This window comes from Electrophorus electricus, unplaced genomic scaffold (assembly GCF_041902795.1).
Source record: "Electrophorus electricus isolate QZ-2024a unplaced genomic scaffold, ASM4190279v1 Scaffold101, whole genome shotgun sequence".
NCBI classification, from domain to species: Eukaryota; Metazoa; Chordata; class Actinopteri; order Gymnotiformes; family Gymnotidae; genus Electrophorus; species Electrophorus electricus.
Window position 1 is genome coordinate 189375 of NW_027658383.1, and position 21927 is coordinate 211301.

General features: G+C 41.0%; 2 protein-coding genes across 2 annotated transcripts in view; one reads left to right on the forward strand and one right to left on the reverse strand.

Annotated features, from left to right (window-relative positions):
- The first annotated feature begins 3288 nt into the window (after positions 1-3288).
- LOC145653989 (uncharacterized) lies at positions 3289-4440 on the forward strand. The gene is made up of 2 exons (XM_081708666.1): positions 3289-4156; positions 4277-4440. The coding sequence occupies exons 1-2, from the start codon at positions 3289-3291 to the stop codon at positions 4300-4302; spliced, it is 894 nt and encodes a 297-aa protein (XP_081564792.1). The 3' UTR covers positions 4303-4440.
- Positions 4441-15822: 11382 nt separating this feature from the next.
- LOC145653983 (ribonuclease inhibitor-like) overlaps positions 15823-21927 on the reverse strand; it is a gene marked incomplete at its 5' end in the record, with an annotated part of 52093 nt that continues 45988 nt past the window's right edge. The window contains 3 exons of the mRNA XM_081708665.1: positions 15823-19034; positions 19578-19754; positions 20269-20445. Coding sequence (XP_081564791.1) covers positions 18854-19034; positions 19578-19754; positions 20269-20445 — 535 coding nt within the window. The remainder of the gene's footprint in view (positions 19035-19577; positions 19755-20268; positions 20446-21927) is intronic.

Sequence of the window (21927 nt, forward strand, 5' to 3'; positions counted from 1 at the left end):
CTTTCATTGTGTTTGTGATAAGAACCTGTGATATACCTAGCTCCTTGCTCCTGTTTTGTTTGTTTACATCTCATTTGTGCTCTCCCTCTGTATTTGCCGTCTACGCTGCCTTTCCCGTAAATGCTTACCCGGTATTGCTGTCTGTCTTTGATTTTGTTCAGTGTTTGTTTGTTTATTAAAACTAAGTGTTTCTTTATCCTATTTGTCACGATCGTTTTGGTTTTACTTGTTAGTTCCATTTCACGTAACACGCAAGGTGTCGGCACTTCACACGTGTGTTCCTGTTGTTTTTCTATCCTTTATATTTCATTTTGTTAAAATCATGCTATATGGAGCTGTCTTTAATCGTATTAGCTTTTCAAAGCTTCAAATGTGAAGTTTTACATTCATTTTTGTAGACATTTGTTAATCCCAGTTATCTCACTCTTTCTTGCATTATGCACTGGCTCACCGTATCACTGTATGTGACAGTTTCTCTTTCGAAAGCTTGCCTGAACGTTGGCATATTTTGACAGTTTTCAGTCTGTTCTGCCTTGCTTTCCTTTATGCAGTTTTCCATGCTTGGTTAAATATGTGGGTTCAGAGCTGGAATAAATAATAACATACCCATTAAAGATGCTCCTACATGCTGCAGTGTGTCTTTCCATTTTTTATTTTGGTTTATTTATTTTTTTTGGCAACTAATAAGTTAAAAACAATTTGCAGACACTTCAATACTGAACAAAGCAGAATATCCCGATACATTTTACATCAGTGTCCAGGATACATTCCAAGAACAGATCTTAAGCTTTACAGCATTTGGCAGGCGCTCTTATTCAAAGCAAATTACATTTTAAAGCAAATTCTAGCTGGTTATTCATTAATAGGTCTTTGTTATTGCTGTACATCAAAAAAGCTGTAATACCAATAATATACAAGAATCTTTCTAAAAGAGCAAGAATTTGCCTCTCAAAAACAAGACATGCCTCTCTTGTCTGCATCAAAATTTCTGTTTGTCTTAAAAGTCAAATCCTAAAACCTTAGCCGGTTACTTGTGCACAACCAGAATTTTTGATGCACTTTGTTCCTCACTGCACTAGTGCTCTGCATATGTAAAAATGAAGACCCAGAACATGCAAAGATGTCATCAAAATATAGAATAGTTGTTTTGAGGAATCTAACATCTATGATTGTCAATATTTGTTTATCACAGCATAATCACAGCTGCTAGCTAGTGTAACTAGTTAAGAGTGCATTTTGACCAATATCTACCTAAAGTAAGCTACTTTGAGTGGTTAACTACCTAACCTAGCTATTTCCTTTACTTAGCTATTTTGTCTTGACATGTTTGAATCAAAACAAAATGAAAATCTATCCTGATTGTTTGCTAAATCAATTCTTGATGATTCAGGGTAGCTAGCTAACCTAGTGAATTTAGCCACCTGGTCAAAGTGTAAAAGCCATGATTATTAAGGTTGTCTGCCAGATTTAATTAAAAAAAAGAAAGAAACAAGTTCACATGAAATGGGCCTTAATGAAGACATTGCTTTAGCCAAAAAAACAAAAAGTATCAGGGAGATGAGGAAGAAAATATGTTACTTGCAGGTTTGTCAGCATGGGGAGATTTACATGTGGGTTCTTATAATGCGCCACATAAAAAAGTGAACAGAGCTCGAATGATCTGATATTGTTAAGGGACTGAGGGGGCAAAACATTCAATTAATATTAGAAATACAAGAAATTTTATACACATTTACCGTGTATATGTGAATGGTTTATACATTGAAAAAATGCATCAAAAACAAATAAGATGAACAGTTGCATAGCTGGATAGGCCTAATATATTAATGGACAGAACACCGGAGCTTTTTGCCGAAGCAACGTCTGCGCTTGAGAGGAAATAAGATATTTTAACTTACACTAACTATCAATCAAAAGGTCCAGTAATACACAGTCCAGAAGTACATTTTAGTAATGCTAAAACGAGACAGCCGTGTTTATGTCGTCACACCTGGTGTTTGTGACGTCACAGAAAAAGGCTTAACTGGCGTCATGGTTACCATTTTGACAGAGTGCGCACACTGGACAAATCAAACTACGAACTACAAGGAAATTCAACAATTGTTATTTCACATTTTCCTGTGGATAAATTGGATTATTGTCAGTTATAGATTTCTCCGATATCAAAGGTAGGCCTAACTATCCTCTTTAAGGCAAACTGGGAAACGTCTATATGAAAAGAATGCACAAAGGAAATAATTTCCATGTGTTATTTAGATTGAGACGTCGTGTGTTTATATACAAAGCGTATTATTTCTCTTGAAAAGTGCTGGGTTTTGGATTCGTTTCTGATTTCCCTTAAATTCGCAACCCTTTTATCATCGATGGCACGTGCGTTCACTTAAATCAGCGCTTGGTCTAAAAGGAAGAACATCCACATTTATGGCGTTTGTATACTTGTCGGCATCAAAAAGTATCAGCAATGTAGTTTAAGATATATTTGTAATACAACTTTTGTATTTTGATTAAAATTAATTTTCGTTTCACGAAATATCAGTTGCGCTGCGTTTTGACATTGTGTGAAATTATAGGAGTTTTCAGATTATAATCATGAACGTTTTCAGATTCTGTCATTAGAAACACGGTGACTAAAACATGCGCGTTACTTAAATTAACTAATAAATGAAGGAAAGATTGCTTGAAGATGAAACATTAACATTTTTACTTTCAAAAAGTGGTGTGGATAAAAATAGCCATTTAGGAATGTTACAATCTCATTTTCAACCGTAGTGACATGTAGCATCCCCATCATAATTTACGCATATGTCCGTGAACAAATTAAAATTGTTACTTGTGTGCTGATCATTTTAAGAGAATATTGAATAGATTAAGAAAAGTGTCATGGCCCGAGTCCTGCAGGGCAAGGAGCAGAACTCACAGACCTCTCTCGTCCCAGACAAACATTTATTAGACACGAAAGATTAGTAATCAACGGTAACTGCACTCATATGTAACAAACCATTGAATATAGGGACAGGCAGAAACACACACAACGAGTACAACCAGTAAACAATGAACAATAACACTAACACGAACCTGTACACATGTACGATGACCGACATCGAACGAAACACACACAGTTTATAGAGGTATAATTTAATATTTATCTGTAAAGTATTAAAAGATTTAATATATTTTCTGGTTTTCCCCAGTGAGATCATCATGAGGGGAACAGGAAGTACAAAGAAGAACTTCTTCCCTGATGTGAAGACCATCCCAGCTCCACAAAAAAGCCACAAAAAAGAGGCAATGGCCAACCCAAATATTTCTCCTTTTCATTTTGTTAATTCGCAAAGAGGAGGAAGCAGCCACTATTTCCCAGAAATTTCTGGAGTCCCCCAGAGGAAGCCATATAAACCTCAAGTCTCTCAAAACCTGAGAAAATCTGGCACGGGCACAACATTAGCGGCACTGCTGAAGGCCACCGATGGAAATAATGGTGGAAAGTCAATAGGCAGACTCCTGGATGAAGGTCAGCGATGCAGCAAATCCCGGTTCCCTTCTCTGGTTGTAGAGCCACACACCAAGAGCAGTGCTGTGAGTGTGAAGGCTGATCACACCCCACCAGCTCCATCCATCTCAAGGCTACCCGCCCTCCACCCAAAGCTGGCTGCTCTCAAACAAAAAAGCCCAAAGCCTGCTGTGACCCTGCATGTCCCCCACAAACATGTCAGGGAAGTCCCAGGAAAGGTGCAGGACAAGCACAGTGAGGTGAACTCCACATTTTACACCAGGCCAGAAGTGGGTGAGGTCCTCTACCAGGACCTGGAGAGGCTAACGTCAGCCCGTCAGTGTGCCTCCAAGGTCGAAGCTTCCCAGCACCAGTATGACCTGAGCTGCCACAAACCGCTGCTCATCAGGAGGGCGACCTTACATAAGGTAGAGAGCAGAGCTGCGCGCCCAGCTCCGCCTGCCCCCTCCCTGGTGCCACGTCGCAACCATGTGCCCCGGCCATGCAAGACTGAGGATAAAAACAAGAGGCAGGACAAGTGCCAGGATGGCCAGGCTGCCTCTACTTCCCCTGGAGCCAAAGAAACATCTGTCGTGAAGATTTATTTCTCTCTGTTGTTAACAGGGAGAAGGAACTGTGGGCTTGACCAGTTGGGACAACAGACAGGTGAGCATAGGGGCATCAATGGGTTAAAAAAAATGACTTCGTTTGACATTTATTTCACCATCGAATACTAGAGTATTGAGTATTGAGTCAGATTTGTTTTATTTGTCTGTTGTGTCTCAGCACCTGCACCAGTGCATGTGAAATGAATGGACTTCACCTGCTCTGTAGATGACCACGGTCAGTTGCCTTACAGCCTTTGTAAGCAACAGAAACCTTCAGGGCCATGTTTGCACATTTGCTCTCCCACCTGAGATTGTCTGACATCCAGAATTCCTGACACTTATTACTTCCTGAGAGAGAAAAAAATAAATAAAATCTTTAAATAAATGCAATTTTAAATGTATGCCGAGATGTTTTTCTGTGATATTTCTTTTTCAGTTATCTTGAGTGTGTTTAAAAATGGGTGTACGTTTGTTATCTTTCTTCACAACTGCTTCCTCTCCAACATACATATACTTGTGTTCTTCTTTCTACTGGACAAATACAACACACATTACATTTACTTTGACTTAAAGCACAAAGTTACACATCTGACTCTTGGTCTCTTCTGATTCAGCAAACACCAGTTCTCTTCTGCTGGTTGATAATCAGGGAAAAAAAAACTTTATCAGCTATGTAATGAGTTATGTTTTAGAAAGTCACAAATGACACCAAACATAATTACCCAAAGCTGATTTTAAAGACTGCATAGACCTATAGAACATTATGTAAATGACCACATTACTTAAAATAAGTAATTTATAGATAACTGTCTCTAAGCCCCATTAACCACATTAGTATTTTAATACTGGTTTTTGAAAAAAGAAAAAAAGAAAAAAAATAGTACAGTAGAAATTGCCAAATCTTACAGCTGTGAAAGTCAAAGGCTGTCACTCTTTGGTGGTAGTGGAACTGATTTGGCATTATGGGAAAATTCATAGATATAGTAATCATACGTTCTCTGTATGAGTGAGCATTTAAACCCCATTAAAAGTAGGACTTCAATATAAATAGATTTTTTTTAAAAAACTGGCACAGTAGAGTTTTTTCAAATTTGATCTGATAACCAAGTGCCTTCAAGCTGTATGATAAACCTCTGAGAAGCACTCTATAGGAAAATCATTTTGAGCCGTGCTTATTATGCTACTTTAACATATTTTTAATAGTGTTGATGCAATATCCATTCAAAGTATACATACCAGCAATGTGTACTTTCATGCAGCAGCATATCTTCCTACATTATACACATTATATATATATAACATCAGTATTCTGATGGCTAAGGGGAGCCTTGGAAGGGAGACAGATTAGAGGGGGAAAACTGGAGATGGGAAGGGATGCGTAAAAACACAGACACCATTGCAGCACAGAAGTGAGGTGTATCACAAGGGCTCACAGACCTCAATACCTGAAGGTAGCAGCTAGGAGCTTTGCTCAGAACTTTGGCAAAAACCCAGCACTGAGTGACTAGGTCACTGGGCTTATATAGGCCTAGCCCAGCTGTTGGGCGTTAAGTCTGATTAGTGGTATGACTAAGTCGAGGCCTCCCTCTGGTGGCCGGAGGGCCATCGGCCTGCACCGAGCCTTACAGATATTTATTGTTTGATTTATGTACAGGTACAGGTTCGATGACCATACTTGATATGCAGTTGCTTGGGTATGTTGTTTTATGTATGTTCTAAGAAAATGACACAAAGAGGTAAATTACAGCACTATAAGCAGGACACATAGAATATCAACAAATATATTCAACCACAAAGGCTAATTATTTACATTAATGGCATTTAGCTGATGCCTTTTGATTCTGTTATTTGCATGTATTATTTATTGTCACTTTGACAATTACAGCCTTGTCCATTAGGGATGTGCTTCAGAGATGACACTGCAATTTAGTTCCGCATTAGTCCAGGACTAGATTATTATCTAGGAAAACAACACTTGGTCAACCCGCAGAGAAGCCATTCATGAATCGCAGCAAAAGACTATAGAAAGAGTCTGAGTCCCATGTTATTTAAATAACATTGAAGTATTTAGTAAGTAAATTTTAGTGTATGTCCTATTCATTAATGTAACATTCAGATGGAACTTCATGCCTATATTCCTTGAAAGCATATATGAATAAATGAGAACATTAGATCCTTTTAAATGACCCATTGACTCACTGATTAATTGACACGCAGAGATGTCAAGGCGCAGTGTACATTTACTAACAAGTTGGTACTAACGCCACGATAACGACACTGCAGGAACCTGTTCTAATGGATCTACTCGACCAATCTCTTACAAAGAGACACCCTTCAGGTGTGTGTGCATACATGTGTGTACATATGTGTAAGAGTGCATGTGTATTTGGTGTACATCAGCCTCTCTTTCACTGTCTCTTCCTCTTTCTCTGTTTCTGTCTCTGTTTCTCTCCAGAGGAAGGCACCTGAACACCTGAAGCCATGCTGGCAGCCTTACCCAATCACATGGCCCATACACCAGTGAGCTCATCAGGCAGGATGAATTTACAGGTCAGTGCTGATGTCATATTCAACTGTTTATAACCAGTTCATGACAAGCTATAATCATTGTTTTTTCTTACACACACACACACACATTTATGAAAGTCTGTATGTATTATAGGCATGTATGTACTAAATTAGTATTGCTGTAATAAACTTTTTAAGCATATTGTCAATACATCAATTCATTTACTTAATACTCATCATAGACCTTATATGCACCAAATACTTAAATTCCATCTCCAACTCCCCCGGTCCAATTGAATTTGCTTCATTGTACTTCATTGAACTGTTACTAAAGCAGTGTTAAAGTGGCATTAATGCTATACTAAAGCTATTCTAAAACTATACTATAGTTATACTAAAAAAATACTAAAGCAGTAGTAAATTAGTACTGCAGTAGAATCAACATGTCCCATGTTTTCATAAAATGTTTACTTTCTGCTGCATTCTGTGTTTACTACGGACAAAGCATCATTATCACTTGTTTTAATGATGTATTGTTTGTTTGTTTAGCTCATGCCTTTGCATTGCTCTACTGGTGGCTGGGAACAGCATGGCACAGCCTGACCTCTGGAATCTCTCTGCTTGATGTTTTTCTGCTCAGCAGGTAAGTTTGTGTTTGTGCATATACTCTGTATTGTACTCTGCATTGCTATGTTCTCCCTCTGTCTCTCCACAGACACACTGCATATGTGAGGAAGGCTATCTTCCTCTTCCTCCTCTTGCTGCTTTTCGGTGAGTCTGCATTTCTGAGTCACTACATATCAAATCATCTCATGTCCGAGCTCCTGTGTGGGTAAAAAAACATTTGTACTCAATACACAAAAGACACAATGACAGAAATGCACATGTAACGATGCAGTGTAAGCTGACAGGTCTGCTGGTAGCAGTTAGGAAATGACAGCAGATATATTGGTAAGAAATGTTTTGATAACTGGCATGTTAGTGACATGTGTAGTTGACAGGGACTTTAGTGATGGGTGTGTTATTTTTTTTTACTGGAGCACGGGACTGGTTCTCCTTAGTCACTGATTGATTGCACACACGTTCACACACCTGTCCGAGCCCCTCTGGTTGTGAGTACTCTCACTGGCTGAAGAGTAAATGCAGGAATGAAACCATACACGTTTATTGGATGCCTCCTATGTGCTAGAACATAAACTGTTAATACTGGTAATAAACCCACTGTTTCAAAATTCTTCTCTCTCTCTCTCTCTCTCTCTCTCTCTCTCTCTCTCTCTCTCTCTCTCTCTCTCTCTCTCTCTCTCTCTCTCTCTCTCTCTCTCTCTCTCTCTCTCTCTCTCTCTCTCTCTCTCTCTCTCTCTCTCTCTCTCTGCAGCCTGGGACCTACCCTGTTAAGTGTTGGGCATTCCGTGGTCCCCAAAGATTACTCACATTACCTTGGAACACATCCCTCATAACTTGTCATCCACTGGACACATCAACATTGCTCCAAAGGACTTCACCGTTCATGTGAGTCGTGAAAAACACACACACACACACCCGCACACACACAACACCAAATTATTTAATTAATAAGTTGCCCTGTCATCTCGTGATAGAGCTGCTCCTTTTTAAGGGGTTCCAGGGTGTAATGTTTTCACATTTCAAGTTCAAGTTCAAGTTCAAGTTCGGTTTATTCGTCACATACATAGTCATACACAGTATAACACGCAGTGAAATGGTGGAGAGTGCTCTGTCTAAACTGAGCAAGAGAAACAGGGGTACATAGAGAAAAATATATATATATGCAGATAAATATATATATTCTATGTATGTACAAAAATATATTAACAATGTATGTACAATATATGTATATTATGATTATATACACAATGTACAATGTATATGGTTGGGTATATATGTACACAATCTACAGAATGTACAGATCCATTTTGTATAATACCATATCTACAGTTGTTGTGTAACAGGGTAATTGAGTATAAATCTAAATCTATATATACAGATGTACAGATATACAGTCATGTTACATGGTGGTGGTGGTGGTCCCCACAGTTTATCAGTTTCCCTGATTCAGGGCCCGAATGGCCTGTGGGAAGAAGCTCCTCTTCAGCCTCTCTGTCTTGGTCTTCAGGGAGCGGAAGCGCCTCCCTGACCTCGACAGAGAGAAGAGTGTATTGTTGGGATGGGTGGGGTCCATCACAATTTTCCTGGCCTTGGTCTGGCACCGCTTGTAGTAGATGGTCTGCAGGTCAGGAAGTTCCGAGTGAGTGATGCGCTCTGCTGAACGCGCTACCCTTTGGAGTGCTTGTCTGTCCTGCTTGGTGCTATTCCCAAACCAGACTGTGATGTTCCCCGTGAGGATGCTCTCGATAGTGCAGGTGTAGAAGTTCCACAGTACCTTGGAGGGCAGTCTGAAGTCCCTTAGGCGTCTGAGGTGGTAAAGACGCTGACGAGCCTTCTTTGCCAGGGAGCTGGTATGGCGGGACCAGGACAGGTCCTGCGAGATGTGAACACCAAGGTACCTGAAACTATCTACTCTCTCCACCGTGGTCCCACTGATCCTCACAGGTTGGTAGTGCCGCTCCTGCTTCTTGCTGCAATCCACGATCAGCTCCTTTGTCTAACTGACGTTTAGGAGGAGATTATTTTCCTGGCACCAGTTTTCCAGGTGTTTAATCTCCTCCAGGTAGGCCCTCTCGTCGTTGTCCGAGATCTGACCCACGACAACGGTGTCGTCAGCAAACTTGACAATGATGTTAGAGCTGGAAGTGGCTGTGCAGTCGTAGGTGTACAGTGAGTAGAGCAGGGGGCTTAGGACACAACCCTGAGGAGCTCCAGTGCTGAGGGTGAGGGTGGTTGAGGAGCAGTTGCCCACCCGTACTGATTGTGGTCTGTCTGTTAGGAAGTTGGAGATCCAGTCGCACAGGGATGTATGCAGTCCTAGATCTCCCAACTTAGTAGTGAGTAGGGAGGGGATGATAGTGTTGAATGCTGAACTGTAGTCGACAAATAGTATTTTAACATAATTTCCCCTCCCTTCGTCCAGGTGAGTCAGTGTAGTGTGGAGCAGATGTGCAATCGCATCGTCAGTGGAGCGGTTGTGGCGATATGCAAACTGCAGTGGGTCCATGGAGGCTGGCAATGAAGATGTGATGAAGTCTCTGACTAGCTTTTCAAAGCACTTCATCACGACTGATGTGAGGGCGACAGGGCGGTAGTCATTGAGGTCGGAGGAGGGTCAAGGTTTCTTCGGGACGGGGACGATGGTGGACCGCTTGAAGCTGGACGGGACAATACCGAGCGTCAGGGAGAGATTGAAGATGTCGGTGAATACCGGGGCTAGCTGATCTGCGCAGGCTTTGAGGACCCTCCCGCAGATACCGTCTGGTCCCATCGCCTTCCTGGTATTCACCCTTTTAAACACTCTCCTCACGTCACTCTCCGTGATGATGAGAGGGCGCTGTTCTATGGTGGGCCCCGCGCATGTGCCATTGGCTGCGCCGATAGTGCCATTAGCACTAGCGCCGTTAGCATTAGCGCTGTTAGCACTAGCGCTGTTAGCACTAGCGCCGTTAGCATTAGCGCTGTTAGCATTGGCGCTGTTAGCACTAGCGCTGTTAGCACTAGCGCCGTTAGCATTTGTGCTGCTACCATTAGCGCTGCTAGATGTAGCCTCGAAGCGAGCAAAGAATGTATTCAGCTCGTTCGCCAGAGACTCATCCGCACTCATCATTTTTATACACTCCTGCTCTTCCAGGCACTGACACATGAAAACGAGGAAGGAAAACCTCTTGGAACATTTACTTATGACCAAGATGGAGAACCCATCCAGACCTACCAACTTCCTGTAAGAAAGTTGTACAGTAACTCACCAAAATATAGAAAGATGGAAATATTTACACATCACTTTTTATTCCGATAATGTTAGCAGTGTTCATATTATTAATAATGTATTATTGGTGTTAGTGTATTGAATGTATTTATATATACTTTACTTTATATATACACTATAATCTTTTGTACTCAAGTTGATAACATTTATTGACACTTTGGCCCTTTAAAACATCTACAGTAATACATCTCCCTCTGGTGGACAAATTAATGTACCACATCTCAAATGCATCTCTAAAGAAAAAGTTCAACATTGTTTCACTGATCTTAGGCCAGTTTTGCTGTTGCTCCACTTAAGAATAAAAAAAAATTAGGGGCAAAAATTTGTACAACACTCGAAAAATAGAACATAAATGGTGCCACACTAAGCTTGTAGTCTTCCAGCTTGCATGGAAGGAGAGCCTTCCATAGAATAGCACTTATTAACACTCCAACATCTTATCTCTCAAACCTCATAGAAAATAACTAAAATAATGCTATATTTCTTTTTAGTACAATTGCACATCTACTAAGAAATATTCTGCTCTCACACGTTTCATAAGGAAATCCTACCCGAAGTAACTGAACCTTTACTAAAAATGTAGGCTTTCAGTCAGTGTTTAGGCCTAATCATAGTACAGAGACAGCACAAATTAAAGTAGTTAATAACCTGTTGTTGGCTTCTGACCAGGATTATGTCTCTTTGCTTGTATTACTTGATCTGAGTGCAGCATTTGACAATATAGATCACATCATTTTAGTACATAGACTCAAAAATGTTGGAAATCCTGGCAGTGGATCTAGAACACATACACATACACACACACACACACACACACACACACACACACACACACACACACACACACACACACACACACACACACACACACACCTTTCCGTAACACCCCTCCCCATACACAAACAACAAAACATGCCCAAAATTTCAACATCTGGAAAGAGCATCTGCCACTACATTTTCTGAACCCTTTTTATGTTTGATGTCAATATTAAACACTTGTTTAATCAGAGACCAACGCATTAAGCGTTGATTGGCATTAGCCATATTCTGCAAGAACACGAGCGGATTGTGATCAGTGTATATGGTAATGGGGCCCGGAAGACCACCAAGGTACACCTCAAAATGTTGTAACACTAGGAGGAGCGCAAGGGCCTCCTTCTCAATAGTGCTATAGGCCAGTTCAGAGAGAGAGAACTGGTGTTTGCTGAATCAGAAGAGACCAAGAGTCAAATGTGTAACTTTGTGCTTTAAGTCAAAGTAAATGTAATGTGTGTTGTATTTGTCCAGTAGAAAGAAGAACACAAGTATATGTATGTTGGAGAGGAAGCAGTTGTGAAGAAAGATAACAAACTTACACCCATTTTTACACACACTCAAGATAACTGAAACAGAAATATCACAGAAAAACATCTCTGCATACATTTAAAATTGCATTTATTTAAAGATTTTTTTATTTATTTTTTTCTCTCTCAGGAAGTAATAAGTGTCAGGAATGCTGGATGTCAGACAATCTCAGGTTGGAGAGCAAATGTGCGAACACGGCCCTGAAGGTTTCTGTTGCTTACAAAGGCTGTAAGGCAACTGACTGTGGTCATCTACAGAGCAGGTGAAGTCCATTCATTTCACATGCACTGGAGCAGGTGCTGAGACACAACAGACAAATAAAACAAATCTGACTCAATACTCAATACTCTAGTATTCGATGGTGAAATAAATGTCAAAAGAAGTCATTTTTTTTAACCCATTGATGCCCCTATGCTCACCTGTCTGTTGTCCCAACTGGTCAAGCCCACAGTTCCTTCTCCCTGTTAACAACAGAGAGAAATAAATCTTCACGACAGCTGTTTCTTTGGCTCCAGGGGAATTAGAGGCAGCCTGGCCATCCTGGCACTTGTCCTGCCTCTTGTTTTTATCCTCAGTCTTGCATGGCCGGGGCACACGGTTGCGACGTGGCACCAGGGAGGGGGCAGGCGGAGCTGGGCGCGCAGCTCTGCTCTCTACCTTATGTAAGGTCGCCCTCCTGATGAGCAGCGGTTTGTGGCAGCTCAGGTCATACTGGTGCTGGGAAGCTTCGACCTTGGAGGCACACTGACGGGCTGACGTTAGCCTCTCCAGGTCCTGGTAGAGGACCTCACCCACTTCTGGCCTGGTGTAAAATGTGGAGTTCACCTCACTGTGCTTGTCCTGCACCTTTCCTGGGACTTCCCTGACATGTTTGTGGGGGACATGCAGGGTCACAGCAGGCTTTGGGCTTTTTTGTTTGAGAGCAGCCAGCTTTGGGTGGAGGGCGGGTAGCCTTGAGATGGATGGAGCTGGTGGGGTGTGATCAGCCTTCACACTCACAGCACTGCTCTTGGTGTGTGGCTCTACAACCAGAGAAGGGAACCGGGATTTGCTGCATCGCTGACCTTCATCCAGGAGTCTGCCTATTGACTTTCCACCATTATTTCCATCGGTGGCCTTCAGCAGTGCCGCTAATGTTGTGCCCGTGCCAGATTTTCTCAGGTTTTGAGAGACTTGAGGTTTATATGGCTTCCTCTGGGGGACTCCAGAAATTTCTGGGAAATAGTGGCTGCTTCCTCCTCTTTGTGAATTAACAAAATGAAAAGGAGAAATATTTGGGTTGGCCATTGCCTCTGTAGGGCTTTTTTGTGGAGCTGGGATGGTCTTCACATCAGGGAAGAAGTTCTTCTTTGTACTTCCTGTTCCCCTCATGATGATCTCACTGTGGAAAACCAGAAAATATATTAAATCTTTTAATACTTTACAGATAAATATTAAATTATACCTCTATAAACTGTGTGTGTTTCGTTCGATGTCGGTCATCGTACATGTGTACACGTTCGTGTTAGTGTTATTGTTCATTGTTTACTGGTTGTACTCGTTGTGTGTGTTTCTGCCTGTCCCTATATTCAATGGTTTGTTACATATGAGTGCAGTTACCGTTGATTACTAATCTTTCGTGTCTAATAAATGTTTGTCTGGGACGAGAGAGGTCTGTGAGTTCTGCTCCTTGCCCTGCAGGACTCGGGCCATGACACTTTTCTTAATCTATTCAATATTCTCTTAAAATGATCAGCACACAAGTAACAATTTTAATTTGTTCACGGACATATGCGTAAATTATGATGGGGATGCTACATGTCACTACGGTTGAAAATGAGATTGTAACATTCCTAAATGGCTATTTTTATCCACACCACTTTTTGAAAGTAAAAATGTTAATGTTTCATCTACAAGCAATCTTTCCTTCATTTATTAGTTAATTTAAGTAACACGCATGTTTTAGTCACCGTGTTTCTAATGACAGAATCTGAAAACGTTCATGATTATAATCTTAAAACTCCTATAATTTCACACAATGTCAAAACGCAGCACAACTGATATTTCGTGAAACGAAAATTAATTTTAATCAAAATACAAAATAATACAAGTTGTATTACAAATATATCTTAAACTACATTGCTGATACTTTTTGATGCCGACAAGTATACAAACGCCATAAATGTGGATGTTCTTCCTTTTAGACCAAGCGCTGATTTAAGTGAACGCACGTGCCATCGATGATAAAAGGGTTGCGCATTTAAGGGAAATCAGAAACGAATCCAAAACCCAGCACTTTTCAAGAGAAATAATACGCTTTGTATATAAACACACGACGTCTCAATCTAAATAACACATGGAAACTATTTCCTTTGTGCATTCTTTTCATATAGACGTTTCCCAGTTTGCCTTAAAGAGGATAGTTAGGCCTACCTTTGATATCGGAGAAATCTATAACTGACAATAATCCAATTTATCCACAGGAAAATGTGAAATAACAATTGTTGAATATCCTTGTAGTTCGTAGTTTGATTTGTCCAGTGTGCGCACTCTGTCAAAATGGTAACCATGACGCCAGTTAAGCCTTTTTCTGTGACGTCACAAACACCAGGTGTGACGACATAAACACGGCTGTCTCGTTTTAGCATTACTAAAATGTACTTCTGGACTGTGTATTACTGGACCTTTTGATTGATAGTTAGTGTAAGTTAAAATATCTTATTTCCTCTCAAGCGCAGACGTTGCTTCGGCAAAAAGCTCCGGTGTTCTGTCCATTAATATATTAGGCCTATCCAGCTATGCAACTGTTCATCTTATTTGTTTTTGATGCATTTTTTCAATGTATAAACCATTCACATATACACGGTAAATGTGTATAAAATTTCTTGTATTTCTAATATTAATTGAATGTTTTGCCCCCTCAGTCCCTTAACAATATCAGATCATTCGAGCTCTGTTCACTTTTTTATGTGGCGCATTATAAGAACCCACATGTAAATCTCCCCATGCTGACAAACCTGCAAGTAACATATTTTCTTCCTCATCTCCCTGATACTTTTTGTTTCTTTGGCTAAAGCAATGTCTTCATTAAGGCCCATTTCATGTGAACTTGTTTCTTTCTTTTTTTTAATTAAATCTGGCAGACAACCTTAATAATCATGGCTTTTACACTTTGCCAGGTGGCTAAATTCACTAGGTTAGCTAGCTACCCTGAATCATCAAGAATTGATTTAGCAAACAATCAGGATAGATTTTCATTTTGTTTTGATTCAAACATGTCAAGACAAAATAGCTAAGTAAAGGAAATAGCTAGGTTAGGTAGTTAACCACTCAAAGTAGCTTACTTTAGGTAGATATTGGTCAAAATGCACTCTTAACTAGTTACACTAGCTAGCAGCTGTGATTATGCTGTGATAAACAAATATTGACAATCATAGATTTTAGATTCCTCAAAACAACTATTCTATATTTTGATGACATCTTTGCATGTTCTGGGTCTTCATTTTTACATATGCAGAGCACTAGTGCAGTGAGGAACAAAGTGCATCAAAAATTCTGGTTGTGCACAAGTAACCGGCTAAGGTTTTAGGATTTGACTTTTAAGACAAACAGAAATTTTGATGCAGACAAGAGAGGCATGTCTTGTTTTTGAGAGGCAAATTCTTGCTCTTTTAGAAAGATTCTTGTATATTATTGGTATTACAGCTTTTTTGATGTACAGCAATAACAAAGACCTATTAATGAATAACCAGCTAGAATTTGCTTTAAAATGTAATTTGCTTTGAATAAGAGCGCCTGCCAAATGCTGTAAAGCTTAAGATCTGTTCTTGGAATGTATCCTGGACACTGATGTAAACTATCAAAAAATGTATCGGGATATTCTGCTTTGTTCAGTATTGAAGTGTCTGCAAATTGTTTTTAACTTATTAGTTGCCAAAAAAAATAAATAAACCAAAATAAAAAATGGAAAGACACACTGCAGCTTGTAGGAGCATCTTTAATGGGTATGTTATTATTTATTCCAGCTCTGAACCCACATATTTAACCAAGCATGGAAAACTGCATAAAGGAAAGCAAGGCAGAACAGACTGAAAACTGTCAAAATATGTCAACGTTCAGGCAAGCTTTCGAAAGAGAAACTGTCACATACAGTGATACGGTGAGCCAGTGCATAATGCAAGAAAGAGTGAGATAACTGGGATTAACAAATGTCTACAAAAATGAATGTAAAACTTCACATTTGAAGCTTTGAAAAGCTAATACGATTAAAGACAGCTCCATATAGCATGATTTTAACAAAATGAAATATAAAGGATAGAAAAACAACAGGAACACACGTGTGAAGTGCCGACACCTTGCGTGTTACGTGAAATGGAACTAACAAGTAAAACCAAAACGATCGTGACAAATAGGATAAAGAAACACTTAGTTTTAATAAACAAACAAACACTGAACAAAATCAAAGACAGACAGCAATACCGGGTAAGCATTTACGGGAAAGGCAGCGTACACGGCAAACACAGAGGGAGAGCACAAATGAGATGTAAACAAACAAAACAGGAGCAAGGAGCTAGGTGTAACACAGGTTCTTATCACAAACACAATGAAAGACAAACACACTCTAACCAAAACAAAGCGAAACAAAGACCGACGAGAACTAACCAACAACCAAGAGAGACATATTATCAAACACATATCAACGAAGGCACAAGGAGAAACAAAAGCTAACCATAAGCGAGGAGAAACAATAACTGTCAAACAAGATACATAGGAACGTTTTTTTTTTGTATAAGACTATAATCAGGGATACATCAGAAACAGTTGGAGACAAAGGGGAGGAGACAGGCATCCATAGAGAATGACAAAACCCCAGAAGTTACTAGGTTGCCTGGGAAACGGGGAATGCTCCGGTCTGTAGACGTGACAGGCACACAGCATCATGGGAGTCACCTTGCTCCCCTCCACTCTCCTGACTGGATCCCACGTCAAAGATCAGAGCAGATGTCACATATATAAATATACACTGTCATGGCATGGCCCCCTCCTCCTAGACTCCTCGCTGTTTGTTTGACGTCACGTGTGTGTGTCTTCATTGCCACACCCCACCCATGTGTCATACCTGTCTCTGGTTATCTCCCTTGTTAATGTGAGAACTATGACAACAGTAGTCTCCGGTCAGACGTGGATTCCGATCGCTTTATGTACTCTTCAATGAAGGTGAAGGAGTCCCTCCACGAGGATCCCACTTTTGGGGTTGGAAATGGAATCAGGAAACTCCAATGACGATGAGCCCCTTGAGTCTAAGTCTTCACCCAGAGCACTCTCATCAGCAGTCTCATTCAGAAATACCTCACATTATTTTCAGACGTTTCCACTCGTACAACTGTCCTTCAGCATGACATTGATGTTGATTCTCATTCACCCATTAGACAACACCCATATCACACCAATCCCCAGAAATGTACATTGCTAAATCAAGAAACCAAGTATTTGTTAGAAAATCATCTTGCTATCCCTAGTGTTAGTGCCTGGTGTTCCCCATGCTTTCTGGTGCTAAAACCAGATGGCACATACCGCTTCTACACTGACTACAGAAAAATTAATGCAGTTATTGTTTCTGGTTCCTTCCCAATGCCTAGAATGGAGGATTGTGTGGATAAGGTGGGGTTCAGCTAGATTTGTAAGTAAGCTTGATTTACTTTAGGGATATTAGCAAGCTCCATTAACCTCTCATGCATCTGACATTTTGGCATTTGCTACCCCTGACTGTTTTCTACAATAGACGGTAATGCCTTTCAGTCTTAAAATGCCCTTCTACCTTTCAGCGTTTGATGATTATGATTTTAGATGACGTGCCTAACTGTGAAGTCTGTTTGGATGATGTGGTTGTGTATACCAAAACTTGGGAACAACATGTGCAGTTGCTTGATCTTGTTTTTAAGAAGCTATTGGATGCCTCCATTGTGCTTAATCTTGAAAAATGTGATTTTGGTAAGAGTGAGGTTGCCTACTTGGGGAAACTGGTGGGTTGTGGTAGTGTGCGTCCTATTGATGCCAAAGTACAAGCAATCAAGTCTTTTCCTGCCCCAGAGATGAAAAGACAACTCCGACGCTTTTTGGGCATGGCAGGTTTTTATCGTTGCTTTTGTAGGAACTTCTCTGATGTTGTTTAACCCCTCACAAATTTGCTTTGTGACACCACCCTTTTTGAATGGTCACAACCCTGTCAAGATGCATTTGACTCAGTGAAAGCTGATTCAGCACTCCTGTTCTAGCAACCGCTGATTTTACTCGTCCTTTTACACTTGAGGTAGATGCCAGTGGTAGTGGAGCCGGTGCTGTCCTCCTGCAAGAGGACTCACAAGGTCTAGATCACCCTATTTGTAATTTTTCTAGAAAGTTTGTGAAACATCAGCTGGCCTATAGCACTACTGAGAAGGAGGCCCTTGCGCTCCTCCTAGTGTTACAACATTTTGAGGTGTACCTTGGTGGTCGTCCGGGCCCCATTACCATATACACTGATCACAATCCGCTCGTGTTCTTGCAGAATATGGCTAATGCCAATCAACGCTTAATGCGTTGGTCTCTGATTAAACAAGTGTTTAATATTGACATCAAACATAAAAAGGGTTCAGAAAATGTAGTGGCAGATGCTCTTTCCAGATGTTGAAGTTTTGGGCATGTTTTGTTGTTTGTGTATGGGGAGGGGTGTTACGGAAAGGTGTGTGTGTGTGTCATTGAGAGAGGATAATGACTGTGTGTGTGTGTGTGAGAGGATTCTGATGGTATGTGTGTGTGCGCGCGCGTGTGTATGAGGATACTGACTGTGAGTGTGATGATATTGAGTGTGTGTGTGTGTGTGTGTGTGTGTGTGTGTGTGTGTGAGGATACTGACAGTGTGTGTGAGAGGATACTGACAACATCCTCTCATGCTGTGTATGTGTGTGTGCTTGCGTGTGAGAGTGAGAAGATATTGACTGTGTGTGTGTCTGTGTGTGCCTGTGTGTATGTGAGAGAGAGCAAGTCAGTAACTCACTGTAGTTTCTCCAGTTTACAGTGTGGATTCTCCAGTAGAGCAGAGAGCTGCTTCACTCCTGAGTCTCCTGGTTTATTGGAGTTCAGATTCAGCTCTCTCAGATGTGATGAGGGGTTTGACCTCAGAGCTGAAGCCAGAGCAGCACAACCTTTATCTGTAATACTGCAGTTAACCAGCCTGCAGAGAGAAGGAGAAAAATTCCTCACACTTACAGATCAGTACATATGTGCAAACACACACAATACATGTTGTGATAGTGATACAGTGATAGTGTGTATATAGAAAGAATGAGTGAGTGAGTGAGTGAGTGAGTAAATGTGAAGCTAATTAATACAATGATGGTATGTGTGTGTCAGAAAGAGGAAGGGGGTAAAAGCAATTATATGTGTTTGTGTGTGTGTGTGTGTGTGTGTGTGTGTGTGGGAGAGAGAGAGAGAGAGAGAGAGAGAGAGAGAGAGAGAGAGAGAAAGAGTATAATGACAATGTGTGTAGGGGGTGAGAGGATTCTGACTGTGTGTGTGTGTGTGTGTGTGTGTGTGTGGGTGTGTGTGTGTGTGTGTGTGTGTGTGTGTGCCTGTGTGTGAGTGAGAGAGGATAATGACTGTGTGTGTGAGGATACTGACAGCGTGTGTGTGTGTTTGTGAGAGAGAGTGAGAGGACACCCACTGTGTATGTGTGCGTGTGTGTATGTGAGAGAGAGCGAGTAAGTCAGTAACTCACTGTAGTTTCTCCAGTTTACAGTGTGGATCCTTCTGTAGAGCAGAAAGCTGCTTCACTCCTGAATCTCCTGGTTTATTGAGGTTCAGGTTCAGCTCTCTCAGGATTGATGAGGGGTTTGACCTCAGAGCTGAAGCCAGAGCAGCACAACCTTGATCTGTAATACTGCAGTTATACAGCCTGTAGAGAGAAGGAGAAATTCCTCACACTTACAGATCAGTATACATACACATGTTGTGATAGTGATGCAGTGATGGTGTGTGTGTATATAGAGAGAATGAGTGAGTGAGTGTGTGAGTGAGTAAATGTGAATCTAATTAATACAGTGATGGAATGTGTGTGTCAGAAAGAGGAAGAGGGTAATAGCAATTATATCTGTGTGTATGTATTTGTGTGTGTGGGGATATTGACTCCATGTTTGTGTGTGCATGTGTGTGTGTGTGGATACTGAATGTGTACACGTGAGAGGATACTGACTGTGTGTTTGTGTGTGTGAGAGAGAGAGGGAGAGAGAGAGCTTAATGACAGTGTGTATTTGTGCGTGTGTGTTTGAGGATACTGACTGATGATATTGAGTGTGCGCATATGTGTGCGAGGATATTGGGTTTGACTGTATGTGTATGTATGTGTGCTTGTGTGTGTGTGTGTGTGTGTGTGTGTGTGTATATAAAGAGACAGTAAATCAGTAACTCACTGTAGTTTCTCCAGTTTACAGTGTGGATCCTCCAGTAGAGCAGAGAGCTGCTTCACTCCTGAGTCACCTGGTTTATTGTGGTTCAGATTCAGCTCTCTCAGGTGTGATGAGGGGTTTGACCTCAGAGCTGAAGCCAGAGCAGCACAGCCTTCATCTGTAATACTGCAGTTATCCAGCCTGCAGAGAGAAGGAGAAAAACCCCTCACATTTACAGATCAGTACACGCACACACACCCTATGCTAATGAGCATGTGCGCACACACATGCTTACACAAATGCAAACACATAATCACAATCACACTGCCTCACCCCCACACAACCACACACACAAAAAGTTACAATGTGTGGTGTTGGGGGGGGGGGGGGGTGACACACTGTGTGTGAGGTGTGTTAATTCAGAGCACTGTTAACAAGAAAATAAACAAATTAAAACTGCTTCTTTGTTAGCTCCACTGCTCACTAAGTTTGGAAACAGTCCCACAAGTCAACAGGCAAACAATACATTGACAGTGCAAACTGATTTACTATAAACTGATCAAAGACACTAACAGTATAAACAGCCACTGATTCAGACACTAAAGTATTGGAGGACAGACAGAAGTGTCATGGTACAGCCCCTAACCCCTCAAATGTGTGCGTGTGCGTGTCTGTCCGTATTGCCACGCCCTCTTGTGTTGTGCACCTGATCCTTGTTGTGTGTAATTGTCATGAGTGTATATAAGTCTCGTGTCGTATCGTCAAGGTTGTCGGTGTTTGACATATGTAGTGTGTTTGTGTGTGTTGAGTTGTGCTTATGATTAAAATGTATGTTATGTTTAACGTGCCTCGTCCCCGCATCCTCCTTAACCTGTTAAACATCACAGAAGGGTGAATACAATTTTATAATCATGGAGTTCCATATTCCTGTGGAGGAAACTGAACAAAACTGTTAGTTTGTGTAACAGAGAAAGAAGCAGTGTGATGATATTGTGCAGAGATTAAGTGCAGGCAGTTCACACTGAGCAGTGGGGAGTGATATCCACACAAACCCCAGAAGAGGAGAAAGCCCTGGATATACTGGCTCATCAGTGTCTCTTAGGATAAGAGGAGGAACTGATGTGTGTGGAGAAGAATGTCCATCTCCATCCCCTCAGCCTGTCTCTCCACAGTACCCTTCACCTGCTCTAGTCCTGCTGCATCTGCTGGGTGTCTCAGGCAGGACCCAGCTGAAGATCACCACTTGAGCCTGAGAGAGCAGCATTTGTGGGTGCAGCCAGGAGCTTATATTAATAGAAGACGAGAAGCTACTCTTTAACAAAGTTGCTCTTTTAGAGACACACTATGCAAGGCCTTCAATATCAGTTTCAATAATCTTGAACAAGGGAAATGTAAAATATTACCATGTATTCACTGAATAAACATGGATCAAAGATAAATAAATAAAGATTTATTTATTTAGTAAAGACTTGCTTAGTAAACTATACTTATTTTCAGACACATCAGTGACTAGTCAGAGAGAAGACCTGTCATTTCTTTTTTTAAACAGTTTTAAGGGATTGCTTATATTTGCCAGGTGTCACGGTTGGCCGGGCATCCAGAAGGAGGGACACGCCCACTCCTGCTAGGGAGCGCACTACATCCCTGCCTTGTTCCCAGTCCCCTGCCTACTAATCACCTTCA